The sequence below is a fragment of the Trichogramma pretiosum genome, unplaced genomic scaffold (genome assembly GCF_000599845.2).
Source record: "Trichogramma pretiosum strain Unisexual culture from Peru unplaced genomic scaffold, Tpre_2.0 scaffold12, whole genome shotgun sequence".
NCBI classification, from domain to species: Eukaryota; Metazoa; Arthropoda; class Insecta; order Hymenoptera; family Trichogrammatidae; genus Trichogramma; species Trichogramma pretiosum.
The window spans coordinates 1,504,417-1,518,355 of NW_019641690.1; the positions used below are offsets into that span (position 1 = coordinate 1,504,417).

At 42.3% G+C, this 13,939-nt stretch overlaps 2 protein-coding genes across 2 annotated transcripts in view; one reads left to right on the top strand and one right to left on the bottom strand.

Annotated features, from left to right (window-relative positions):
- LOC106655318 (cadherin-related tumor suppressor) overlaps positions 1-13,939 on the top strand; it is a 142,250-nt gene that overhangs the window by 26,628 nt on the left and 101,683 nt on the right. The gene's annotated exons all lie outside the window — the stretch shown is intronic.
- On the bottom strand, positions 5,649-7,202 carry LOC106655347 (zinc finger protein 836-like). The gene is made up of 3 exons (XM_014375679.2): positions 7,004-7,202; positions 6,817-6,928; positions 5,649-6,732 (listed from the first exon to the last, which is right to left on the bottom strand). Exons 1-3 carry the CDS (start codon positions 7,036-7,038, stop codon positions 5,770-5,772), a joined length of 1,110 nt encoding a protein of 369 aa, XP_014231165.1. The 5' UTR covers positions 7,039-7,202; the 3' UTR covers positions 5,649-5,769.

A 13,939-nucleotide genomic window follows, 5' to 3' on the forward strand; every position in this document is an offset into this window, starting at 1 on the left:
TATTCATATAAAACATGACCCATTTTTACTCGAAAACTATTGAATTTAGAGAAAAAGTGCACAGAACGAAGATTTGAAAAGTGGTTCAAAAATTCCACAAAAAATCTCTGAGATACTTTGATAGTCGTGATCACCCCTGATCATATTTATATCGTGATTCCTTACCGGTAACATGGCGAAAAAAAATCGAAAACTCGATTTTTTGCAAAAATTTTTACGTTTTTTTTTGTTTAAGTAGCTATAACTTTTTTATTACGCAAAAAATCAAAATTTTGCGCTCAGTTTCTGAAAGGGCATTAAATTTTACATCGAAATAGGTCCCTGCGAAATTTTTTTAAGGTCTAAAACTACAAAAAAAATCGCAGCGAAAACCAACAAAAAAATCAAGCATTTTGGTCGTTAATGGGTTAAGCAATGATAATCAGCTTAATATATACCGTTCGCGAGAGCTGTCAAAAAATTAAAGTAACCAAAAGCAGCAAAAAAAAAGAAGAATAAACGAGGAGAAGAAGCACGAGAAAACAAGGAAAAAGCTCGTATACGCGCACGCGCGCCGTATTCATTAGCCATTCGCAGATATCCGCTCGCTCACTCTCCCTTTTTTTTGTTTTGTTTTGTCCTCGCTGCGGAGTTCCCCGAGTACTAGTAGTAATAACGTGTAACGAACATAACGCGCGCCTATATACATATAGGTGCACATATGCACATATTGCACACGTACGTACACACAATCTGCGAGCGCGTGTCATAAACAAACTGCACCGCGGACGATTCCTCGTACATATACACGTATATGTGCGCCGCGCACGTTACGAGACGCGCGCGGCCGGTACACAAGGCGCACAAAAATCCCGACGACGACGACGACGAGTCCCTCCTCTCCCCTCTTTTTCTTTTCTTCTTCGGCTTCGGCGCTGCTGATGCTTTTTTTTGTTCGCCTTTTTTCTTTACTTTAGCTTGTATATTATTTACGATATATTCCAAGAGAAAAGAGTCCTGGGTGCACTCTATATGCGCGCGTTCCGAGCCTTATATAAAATGAACCACAACTCACACAGTTCTCTCAGAGTTATGCAGCACGAATAATTGTCGAGAGCGAGAGAGAGGCCGAGAAGAAAATTTTGCGAACTCTATCGTACGAGAAGGAGCGAAAAAAAGGCAAGCAACCAAACGCATTATCGTATCTTCTCTCTTACTTTCTGCATAATGAAGATTATAAACTATATATCGCGAGAGTATATTCATGCATACAAAAGAGAGAGAAAGAGTACCCACTAGCATATATCGACTCGATATTGCTCGCAAAGATCTTTTGTGCCACGTGGGTAAATATTTTACTAATGTTTATGCGAGCCGGAAAAAATCGCGTATTATTCTTGGTTGGTTTTTTTTTTCTTTCGATCCAATATGTCTTTCGAGCACATAATATACACGCTTACGTATATGTGTATGCGTATAAATTGCAATAAACGTATAGAGCAACGTCGAGAGATCGCGAGGTGAAAGTCGCATGCATAGCAGCAGCGATCGGCGCGTGTTGTGTTCGCACCTCCGCCCGCGCGAGAAAAAAGCTGCACCGCGAACGAGAGCTTTCTAAACGGCTTTACTTTCTGCCTTTGTTCTCGAACTACTCGATACGTTGTATCGACAATACGCCAATTTTCTCATTTTTCTCGCTCATATTGTCGATAGAGCGATTCTCTATTGGAGGCGGCACGCGAAGCGCGAACCGATAATTCGAGTCGAGTTGGCCTATTTTCGCCCAATAAAAATGTATTACGTATGATACACTCATCCTGCACTCTAAGTGATCCATCCAAGGCGTTCTTTCTCTCTTTTTCGACTTCTCTTCCTTCGATCGCGGCGGCGACGGTGGCTCATTAATTACGCCAAATTTAAAAAGCTCTCGAGATCGCTATGCCGCCGCATACAGGCAACGTACCTGAGTCCAAAAAGGAATATTACACGATGCAGAAATGCGTCGCGCGCATGTCTGTATACAGATTCACTCGCTCTCGAGTCGAGCAAGCGGGAGGAGGGAGGAAAAAAGAAACGAAAGACGGAAAGAAAAAAAAGGAAACGAAAAGCATGACACGGAGAATTAACAAATCACCGTTTGTTTTTTATTCGACATGACGCGGAGGTAAATAATAAATAATTTTCCGCGTTCGATTCCTCGCGTGGGTGCTCGGATAATATATTACATTAGCCGCGCAGCGGTGATTCGTCGAAGCTCACAACTAAACGCAGCGCGCGCAAAGAGATATGAGCGATCGGTTGACCGAAATCGTTTTCTTGTACCATAAGTCTCGACTCTTCTCTCTCTCTCTCTCTCTCTCTCTCTCTCTCTCTCTTCTTCCTCATTTTCTCAACGGGGACGTGTACCTATAATATACCTACGAGTTCGTCGTCGAGTTCTCGGTGGCGTGGACTCCGAGTCACGATTATTTAATATCACATTTATAGATGTGCAGCTCCAACACAGGCGGGGGGGTTTATCATCTCTTTCTCTCTCTGGTATTTATACGAATCACGATCGGCTAGTTGCAATTTGACGAGCTTATATATATTATATTGCTGCTGCTACTACGACGTCATGCCGTTGAACGATATTTGGGTCAAATGCGCCCCTGCGCTCGGTTACATGCGCGGCCACCACAATATTACGGCTATAAATGCACGATCGCTCGAGCTTGCGCGCGGGTATATACACTCCTTATACAATACGATAGCGTCCTTTTTTTGATAAACCAAACGATAGCTATAATTTTTCTACTCGCAATTCTCTCTCTTATACATATAGAGAGAAAAGCGATGCACGTTTTTACCTACTCTAATCCTTCTTACGGATCTTTCGTTCTCTCTCCTCTCTCTCTCTCGCTGTCTATTTGCATCTTTGCGCGCACACATACACACAACATCGATATATCGAAAGATGAGAGGCTTGCGCGATGCACAAGGGTACACACGTATATGTGTGTGTGTGTACCTATACATAAACACATAGTGCAGCAGCAGCAGCAGCAGCGATCGTAACGTCGGCATCATTGCGGGTGCGCAAAAGAATGCCTATCCGTCGTTCGATCCTTCCTTTTCCTTTTCTTTCTCTCTCTTTCTCTCTCTTCTCTTCTACTCGGCTGCACAGAGAGAGAGAGGAGATCGCCGCTGCAGGAGTCACGTCCAAACAGTCCCACGCCTTTGGCCTTTGGCTCCTCGCGGGATATTTATAACAGGCACATCCACGTGCACTTACACATACACGTATCGCACACACTTTCGCGAGCTCCTGCCGCGCGAGGACATGTTCGTAACTGCACGCATATAATATTCCTTTCCTTTACTCCTCTTTTTTTTTCTTGCTTTTCCTTCCTTTTTTTTTGTCTTCATATTATATGCACACACGCTGCTTATATGTGCGCGCGCGCCCGGGTGTATGAGTGTATAGATTTTTGTAATATATTATATAGACCGAGCGACGCACGGCCGAGCATAAACACAGCGCAGCAGAGTCTGGACGACAGAATTAATATTTATTCGTTTTACGATCGACCCATCTATCTCTCGTGTGTTTGTTTTTGTCCGCGCGCGAGCTTTTATTTGCCATATAGACGCGCGCGCGAGGCCGAAAAATTAATGAATGCAGAAAACTAGCTTGACCTCCTCCTCCTCCTCCTCCTCTTTCCCGTCTACTCCTCGTTGAAGAGACAGAGTGAGACAGACAGAGAGAGAGAGAGAGAGAGAGAGAGAGAGAGAGAGAGGAGGAGGATTCAAAGGCTCAGCGAGCGCAGAAAGAGCAGCTACTACCGATCGCACACGCGCGCGCGAGCCTACCTGGCTTATAACCAATTAACGTGTGTTGTGTGCCGCGAATACATGCACGTATATATCCCGCGCTCACACACACACATACATTTTAAGCGGCGATGAAAAGTCGTCGTTTACTAATAAGCCGTGAAAGGTATTTAAGTATTTAATATAATATATGTGTGTATAGATATATGAGCTCGCGTAGCATTAAGTTGAAATGTGTGTGTGTGCACATATACACACAGGTACGCAAACCAAGGGACGAAGACATGTTGCTTGGGCCGCGGCAAAGATGCAATTCACTGCACACATCGGTCAGAGAAAGAACTGCAGCCGCGGCGAATGATCGCGAGAGCGGATATATAATGTACCTGTATCTACACACACACACAAACAGAGTCAGACAGACAGGGGCATTTCCTTTGGCTTAACTATATACGATACCCTTTCGGTGATCGGACGTAGCCGAGGTTGGCTTATAATTCAAATCCGATTGTCAATCGATCTAATAAAAAATCTTTATACTGCTGCATTGCAACAACGACAACAACAACAGCATCCACCCATAGTGCATTAAATCAAAGCCGCACAGCAGCAGCAGCAACAGATAACCGTTTGTGCGCTGTAAAAAGCAACAAATACACATTTATATTTATACATATATATTTTCTTTCTTTCTCTCTCTTTGACTTTTACGTGGTACACGCGTATACGCGTACACACAAACATAAAAGAACATTGCGGAGCGCCGAGTATTATACTTTGCAGGCAGCGCAATGCATCATTGTCGCACTCCACGCGCACCTATACGGGACTCCTCGCGCAGCCCGAGAGTAGAGTAGAGAGACAACGATATTCCTGCAGGCTTTTCTCTCTCTTTCTCTCATTCTATAGATGCATATATACTACCTATATATATAAACTTCTTCTCTCGTCCCTGAATAATTATGATGTCATAGGGGAATCGATCGAGATTGTGCATACGCAGCAGCGTGTGCTGCTGATGCTCTTGCTGCGCTCACCATCGCTACCACCGCCACCACCACCATCGCAACTCTGAATTTATATGCACCGCCTTTATAAATCACTTACCGATTTACCGATACTCACTGCCGCCTGTGTGCGCGAATATATAAGTACGTTCGGTCCGCGTGACTTGTGTGTGTGTGTCGCGCCCGCCCGCGCCATGCACTCTCTCTCTCTCTCTCTCTCTCTTTCTCTCTCGATTCTCTTATTTTTCTTTTTTGCTGTTTTTTTTCTCTCCTTCGTCCTTCCTTTTTTTTCTCTTATATCATACTTGATCTTTCGTCTCGTTATAGGGGAAAAAAATATTTTTCTACGCAAACAATCGAGTCGTTATAAATTGAATAACTCTTTTGGAGTCGCAGAGAGCGATTTTCCATTTATTTTTTTAATCGATTATCAATGATTAATCAACTGCATCTCTATAAAAATGCCCTTAAAATTCAGGGCTAAAGATGCGATTTGACGCGATCACTAAACCCGAATAACTATTCATTGAGGTCTCAGAAACATAAGAAAACTTTCGAACAGCGAAAATTTCGTTTAAAGTTATTTTTATAAATATCACTACTTATTCCATGTTTGATATTAACAAAACCATTCGAAGTTTTTCGCAGACTCTTTTTGGCGTTGTACCATAGATTAATCAAAGAAAAATCCTCTTGGGTTTGAAAACATAAAGTGATCAGAAAAGTGAAATTTTTTAAGCTTACAATTAATAACGTGCTTCATTTTTTCCTCAAAAGTTTATTGATTTTTTTTAAGTTAAACATTTACATAATAAGGTAAAATTCGAAGAACTCATGATATTAATAAAAAAATTTAGTAAATTTATCTTCCGAAAGTGTAAATGTATACTTTCAACAAAGTTTAATTGTATACTTTCATTGCTAGGCTTGAGCGATGTTCCGTATCTATGTACCTTTTGAAATTAGATTACTACTTAAATGAAGTAATACCTTTATGCACAGCATTTACGTGGTATTTGAGGTAGCTCTTCTGTTTGAATTTTTTTCCGCATATATTACATGTATGTGTGACATTATTGTGCATTGAATCAGTGTGAGTTTTCAAACTACTCTTATGTGAAAATGTCTTGCCACACTTATCACATGCGTATGTGACACCATTATGCATCGTATCGGTATGGGTTTTGAGATTATTTTTTGTTGTACATTTTTTTCCGCAATTTCCACACGCATATCGGACATCATTGTGCGTCGCATCGATGTGGATTTTGAGATAACTTTTATTTGAGAATTTCTTTTTGCACACATCACATAAATATTTGATACCATTATGCACCATATCAATATGGATCTTAAGACCTTTCACTGAGAATTTTCTTCCGCATTGATCACAATTACGCGTGATACCATTATGGCCCGAATCGATGTGGTCTTTAAGATGGCTTTTTTGTGTAAATTTCTTACCGCATATGTCACATGCGTGGGTGATGTATTTATGTGATACTCTGACATGCCTTCTCAGACTACTCCTATATGAAAATTTCTTACCGCATATTTCACATGTGGCGAATTTATTATTATGCACCTTATCGATGTTTGTTTCGAAGTTATGTTCGTGGTTAAACTTTTTTTGAGTTTTTCTTTGACTATTTTGTTCGACAAGTGTACAGTTGAAATTGAAATTCAATTCTCTGGCATCGTCACCAACAAATTCTTGTTTCACTTCTTCCGCGGAATCTATTTTTATTTTGTTTTGAACTTTAATAAAATCGCTATTTTTTGCATTCTGCAGGTGAGTTCGAGTATCGTCGACAATTATTTCAACTGCTAATAAATTAATATTGGGCTTGACATCTTCACATTCAACAACTATTTCCACTTCTTCATCAAGTTCTTTTTCAAGTTTAATGTCACATTTTCGAAGGGTATGGGTCTGTTGAGTAAAAATTAGAAAAATGTGAGAATTTTAACAAAAAAATTACAATAATGCGAGCTATACATAATTATCAATACTTACAGAATTCTTTTGCGGAAATGGTAAGAGTTGAGCGTGTTTAAGATGGGCTTTTTCATCGATGATTTTGTAATTATTTTCACTGAGCGACACATCGCTAGGCTCCTCTTTCACTCTGAAATAAATTAAATAAATTCAAGTATTAGGTTATAATATTTTTATAATTTCATTCTTATGAAATGCAAATTACCTAACATCACAGTTGAATGATCCACTGGATTCCATTCTTCTTATTTGGGATTTCGTTAACAATCAATGTTTTTGTGATGACTTTATATATCAAACTAACCTTACATTGAACAACTGGCAAAGAAGGCTGTGTTGTGCTCGCTATAATTTGAAAAACTGCGTGTCTACGCACCAGCTTATTCGCGACCAGCTCTTCTCAGTCCTTCGTGTACAGTAGCGTAGCGCTATTAGGCATGCACAACAAAACACCATGTCGGGCAACACAAGCTGAGGTCACGTATGCCGCGCAATAAGTAAACAACAGAATGAACACAAATCATCTGCTTTTCGTCAGTTTTCCAGTGTATATGGCTTAAATTTATAATAATAGTTACAAATCATGTTATGAAATTTCTCAGTTATCATTCGAACGACGCAAAAATATAATTCATTATAATTAAATCATTGAAGAAGTTGCATAACGTATCTAAAGTTTAATTAATAATAAACATTTTTCGATCCATAATTTTCTATAACTGACAAATAAGAAATTAAAAGTTATTCTAGCTAGTTTCATAAAAATTACCCTCAAAGCAAATTTTACCAAGGCGTACAGTAAAAATTACTATATAATATCGTAAAAGAGACCGAGAGAAAGGGACACATCATGACGAATGAGTCTCGTGTAATTGTTTCGTACATGCCGAGGATACATAACATTGTTATATCGTGTCTCGTGCCAGTTAGTGTCCGCGTTGTCATTGCATAAATAAATAACGATGCTTACACTCCGAAAAAATCGATTGACAGAGAAAGAGAGGGGACGTAGCTAGTCGATTAAATAGAAAGGAAAAAAAGATTCGATTATGGTTTTAACCTACATCGTTGCGTGCAGCAGCGGCGGCTCTGCGTCTATTTCTATCGGTGATGCTGCATGTATACAGCGTGTATACACGCAGATGACTCTTCTAACGGTGCATTGTTGTCGCTGCTTTATTGTTGTTATTTTATCGAGAGGCGTGGTAGGACTCGGCCGTCAAAGCATAACAAAAAATTATAAAAATAGTGTTTTTGAATGAAATGTAGAAAAAAATGGTCTTAGATCAGAAAGAAATTTCAAGAGATGGCTATGGTTGTGAACTCACGGTTCGCGCTGTAGAGCCAATTTACATGTGCATCAATCGGTGCTTATTTTACTTTACTTTTTGATGTGTTTTTTTACAACGTAATTCTGGTAATACATAATGCGCAGCTTTTCTTTTCACATGCAATAACGTCGATCTCAATGATGAGACGCGCGCACTCCAATGGACTCTTACTTTTCATTTTTATTTTATCGCAACTTTGAAAAGCTTCCAACGACCTTCGGATTTCTCGTTCCTTTTTTTTCTCGTTGAAGGAAATTTTTTAACTCTTCTCGATCGAAAAAACACACGAGAAAGAGAGAGAATTATTGACCTCGTTCGTGATAAACAATTGAATTGAAGTAATCCGCAAACGAATTTCATCTCCTCTCTCTCTCTCTCTCTCAGTCTCTATCTTTCCTTTACTTTTTCTCCGACACGTTGTCCTCGTTCTCACACTATACACCACTGGCTCGCGCGCGCGCGCACGACCGGCGGCCATTGAATTTACAATTGAAATAATGATAATATTGTGCGCGCATCGGCTGCAGAGAGCTACATTTCATTTTATAATAGCTTTCATTACTCAGACTGGCATATTTTGCCATACGTAATTTTAAAGCGAAATAACGATGTGGCGTGTTGCAGCCGCAGCAGCGGCAGCAGAAGTAGTACTAGACACCACTATATGGTAGTAATTGATGAACATTAAAAGGAGGAAGTTCTTGAGTGAAAATGTCATCTCGCGATACACGTTTTTCGTATACATACATGCTGTACTGCAGCTACAGCGCGTCCATCAAATTGTTAAATTTAATATGAAATTTTCTAATGGTTGAAATTTACAAATTGCGGTAAAAGTTTTCTGAAGGGGCCTCTCGAAAGATTTTCTCGATAATCGTTTTTGTGTTGCATCGTGAACCAAGCACGATCGGAAGCTCGACGCGTTGCTCAGTTGCACAGCGGACAGACTCGATTTCCCTTTGACGTATTTATACAGGGTCGATAGGTATAGTTTCTCGAAAATACCGTGTCGCAATACGTCGGACGTAAGAAAAAACTCGACTCGCAGCGAGAAAAATCCCATTGTCTGCGCTATGAGAGAAAGAGAGCGAGAGATAGCTCTCGAGACACGTCCTCGCGTCGAATGGTTGCATCGACTTTCCGTGAAATCGAAGCTGCCAACACAACGTTTTCCGTGATATTGCAGTACATAACGTATCTGTTGTTGTTGTTTTTTATTTTCTCTTTTCAACCATCGAGTCTTGAAGCCGAACGTATCATACGAACGACGAAGGCTATAACACACGCAGCCAATAATGTATCTAATAATAATCTGTACGTATATTCGCGCGTATACGTTCTCTGCACTACACCTCGAGAGAGAGAGACAAAACTCGACGTTTTGAGACTCTCGGACTCTCGGCGCGCGAGAGATCTCCTTTTGTAATTTATATTCTCCGATTATGAGCTCGAACTCGTTCAACACACCTCGCACGACTGCCTGCAAGGAGAGACTTTCGCCTTTAAAGTGCGTGGGTGTTGATATTAACTGCTGCCGCACGCACAGACGCGCGTTTCGCTGCTGCGCGCCGCTGCCGATCAATCGAGAAGTTTTATGGACTGGCTCGCGTTTGCGATTGCGAAATGGCATACGCACATAAATGTGCGAACTCGAGCAGAGATCGCTCTCCTGCGCCGCGGCAAAAAGGTATTTTTTTCCCTTGGTTATAAGCCGAAGCTGCGGCGCGAGCTGCAACCTCGTCGTGTATAGTGGTATATAAACTGATGCATTTTCGGGGGACGAGGAGACTTTGATTGATCGGCTGCGCTCGTATAAATATATATAAATTTGGAAAGTTCGCGTGCTCTCTTTTTCGCGATCGCCGCGTCTTACGCCCGAAGTAAGCTGTTGCAGTTCCTTGAGAATAAAATGCCGCCACCACCGCCGCAACTTGCACTACCGCGACGCGGACGACGACGTTGCTGTAATAATAATTTTGGCGTTGAAATTGCACGATATGACCCTGCCGCACGCGCTGAATTTATATAGATACGTGCCACCAGTAGTAGTGCGCACTGTGTGACGAAATCTTGCCTCGGAGCGATTTATGACTTTTAATTCAATGCGCTTGAAACGGGGGAAGAAAAAACGAAGGAAAGAAAAGTTCATCCGTGTGTGATAGATTATGTGCTTGCGTGCGGTGCATACGTATATATATGCTCGGACTGAACGGTGCGCCGTCTTTAGCTCGAAGTGAGCGAGAGAGTAAAGGATTTTATGCTAGCTGCTGCCAGGAGTGAGTAAATAGTAAAATACGCGAGTGAGCAGGAAGCGCAGCGCAGAAAGTACATAAAGCACTAAGATCTTTAACACCAATCGGTCGTCTTAAGCTCGGCTTTTAAAGTGTCTCTCTCGCTCCGCTCTTTCTCTCGCGGTTACAGCAGCAGCAGCAGCAGCATCAGAGAAAGAGAAAGAAAGAAGAAGAAGAGGAGAAAAAACTATATATACGCAAGTGCCGCATTATAAAAGCCGCGAGACGCGGATATGTACTCACGCGCTCATGCGTGTGCGTTTATGTATTATATATAGACAGCCAACTCGCCGCACACCCAGTGCAATGCAGTACTGAGCGACTGCTACACGTACGCACGGCTTTATAATCCAAGTTCGGATTTATATGATGCAACTCTTGGCTGCTGATGCTGCTGCTTCTGCATAGAGCTGGCTGTGTGTGTATTAGCAAGGTCACGCGCGCGGACGGACCTCCCCGGTTGCAGCTACGGGCGCTACTAGGCGCAATATAAGAGGGCAGCTACGCGCTTCAGGCTTATACAAAATAGCTTATACGTATTAAATGCTTATAAATACGCTACTCTCGAGGGGGGGAGGGTATTAATTTTTCGTTAAAAAGGATCATTCGCACTCGATCCTCGTACGCGTATTTAAGCGAGAGAAATACTTTGTGTGTAGCTTGGAGCGCGCATTTTTATATACACGGTATGATGCGCGCAATATTGTAAAAATCAACGATCCGCGGAATTCAACGTGGGACGCGCGCCAAAGAAGCTTCCGAAGCGCTTCTACGAAGCATTTTCTCTCTCTCCTGCCACGTTGTCGTCTTCGTCATCGTCGTCACAGTTGCGTCTCCTTGGATATAGCTGCCAGCTCCCTTTTTTTCCATACACGTTATGCACCACGAGAGAGAGAATCGTCTTCGCGAGCTTTGAGAACTATTATATATCCCTTCGAAACGGCGTCGAGGCGCGCGCGCGCGCCTTTCGACGATTCGGACTCGACGCTAATTACTCCACGAATTCGGATGCTTGATCTCTTCTCTCTCTCTTTTTTTTTCCTCCCGTTGATTCGGCAATGGCTCCTCGATGCGCGCGTTATATCGTGGTATATGATTCGGGAATTGCGTTGCGCACCGCCGCCGCCGCCCTTTTGTGTAATCCAAACACGAAAAAGCGTCCGCGCGAGACATATTTGCAGCTCGTTTTTTTTTTTTACTTTACTCTTTCTCGTCGAGTCCGCGAGGTTCGAATCGTTTTATATATACATTATTATAACTTCGGTGACCTGAGGAGAGAGAGAGAGAGAGAGAGAGAGAGAGAGAGAGAGAGAGAGAGAGAGAGAAGGAGAAGGAAGTATTTCGAGAGTATGTAAAAAAGTGAAGCAACTAACTCGGCAGCAAGAAACGCCTTTTATTATTTCTCCTTATTCTCGCAACTATTATATAGCATATATATCCCAACACGATCGCTGCTGTACGATGACGAAGACGATCGTGACGATATAATGATGCACTCGGACTGTAATGCGTTGTTTGTTGCCCAAAAATGATGTTCGCGTAATTTACCGAGCTGCAACCGCACGATGTCGGTTCTTAGTTTTTATTATTATAACGTGTATTTGTTGCCGAAAAATTTGAATATCAAGCACGCGATGCTGCTCTCTTATACTCGTGTGTGCGAAATATCTCGCGATTCCTTCGATTCTCATGCAAAATAAGATGATCTAGCTGCATTTATTGCGGCCTTTCTCCTAATGCGCAGCATATGTATTACATCCTATGTATTTGGTTTTGTGGCGCGTTAAAAAAAAAGCACACACACGACATCGATATATATAAGGCTTAATGACGATAATAATCCTTGGCAGACGCATAAATTAGATCGATATACGAGTTCCTTTTTTCGGGGTGCGGGTTTGTTGCAAAATGCGCTCGAATATTGACCTTAGGACATGAAACCGAGAGATGCCCGTTTATATGCAGCAGCGGCTCTCGACACACATCAATTACATAGATGGTAATCATTCCTATTTCGAATATATATATCCGAAAAATATCTGGACATGCGCCGATGCGTCGATGAAATCGACTCTCACCCGTTCACTCTCGGGGAAAAGAGAGAGAGAATATTCGAAAGCCGCTGCGGTGTATGCTAATTTATCCCTATAATACGTGAAAAAGGGATGTGTATAAAGGATATTTATATAGACTCTCTCTCTCTCTCGCTCTCGCTCCTCTTTCGATGGCTTAAGGCGACGAATTACAAACGCGATGATAAATACCCCAGACGGGGCCCTATATACACTCGCTCATGCCGCTGTTGCTACCCGAGCGCCTGAATTATGTAAAGTAGCGAGGCCAGAAAACACTTCCTGAACATTTTACGCATACACACACGTACATGTATGCACACTAGTGCTGCGCTGTGTGTTGTAGCTCGTCGCAATTACAACGTCTACTCGCTCTCTCTTTCTCTCTCTCTCTCTCTCTCTTTATGGGCAGAGCCTCTGCGCGCCCATGCCTCTCGCTCGCGCGGTTATTATTATTTTTGGATATTTTTCGAATTTATATATTACTACGTACACATATGCATATGCAGCGAGAGTGGAGTCGGAGTTGGAAAAAATAAGAGCATAAGGAGAAAGAAAGGAGCTATAACAACAACAGCAGCAGCAACAGCAACAAAGAGTTACGAGGATATTATTTCACCCTCTTCGAAGCAAAAAAAAGAGAGAGAGACAGTAACTTATTCGGTTAAGGTTGTCGAAGGTCGTATGGCAGGCGCGCGGGATAATTTTATCATATTTCATCGGTCTTGCGCCCGTGATCGTGAAAAGAAAAAGGGCACGCGGAGAGGCGCATATAATGCCAACGCACAGATATACGCGCACGCGTACGTGTGTCGAGCGTACTTACTCCTCCTCGCGCGCACTCGTACAGGAACGTATCTCTTTTGACGTTTAAACTGCCCTTATAATTCTACAATTTAACAATCGCGCGGCAAAATATATATGCCGCTCGCTTGCCTGGATATAATGCGTATATTGCTTTACGCGCAGTCGTATACGTGGGCTGCGCACATACCGCTCGGCGTCGAGTAACCAACTAGCGAAGAAAGTAGCATACTAGAAAAGAATATCGCAAAGTGTTACTCTCGTGTTCGTTCGTGTTGGTGCAGTGCGTAGCTGCGCCCCTTGCGAGTGTGCAGTTGCTGCACGTATGCATAGTGCGCGGTATACCGCGCGGATAATCTAAAACCGGAAGAAGTGGCCGCGATTGCGCGCCGCGGCTTTGTTGTCCTTGCCCCGCGCTCGCTGTGCATAAGAGTCGCGGAATTTTTTCCCCACCCTTCTTCTCTATCTCTCTCTGTCTTTCTCTCATCTCTGTGCTGTGTATATATAAAACACAGCTAAACTACATGTATATGGCGAGGCAGAGCGCGACAACAACGACTACTACAATATACCACTATAGACTCTCCGTATGACTTTATCAAAAAGCAGCGTACACAATTCGTCTCTCGGAGAGAGAGAAAGA

What these genes read in the sequence shown, in the direction of transcription:
- LOC106655347 (XM_014375679.2), bottom strand. Translation starts at nt 7,038, where the DNA reads ATGGAATCCAGTGGATCATTCAACTGTGATGTTAG. An exon ending in TCATTCAACTGTGATGTTAG is followed by an intron (nt 6,929 to 7,003) that starts GTAATTTGCATT and finishes AATTTATTTCAG; the next exon opens with AGTGAAAGAGGAGCCTAGCG. An exon ending in CATTTCCGCAAAAGAATTCT is followed by an intron (nt 6,733 to 6,816) that starts GTAAGTATTGAT and finishes TTTACTCAACAG; the next exon opens with ACCCATACCCTTCGAAAATG.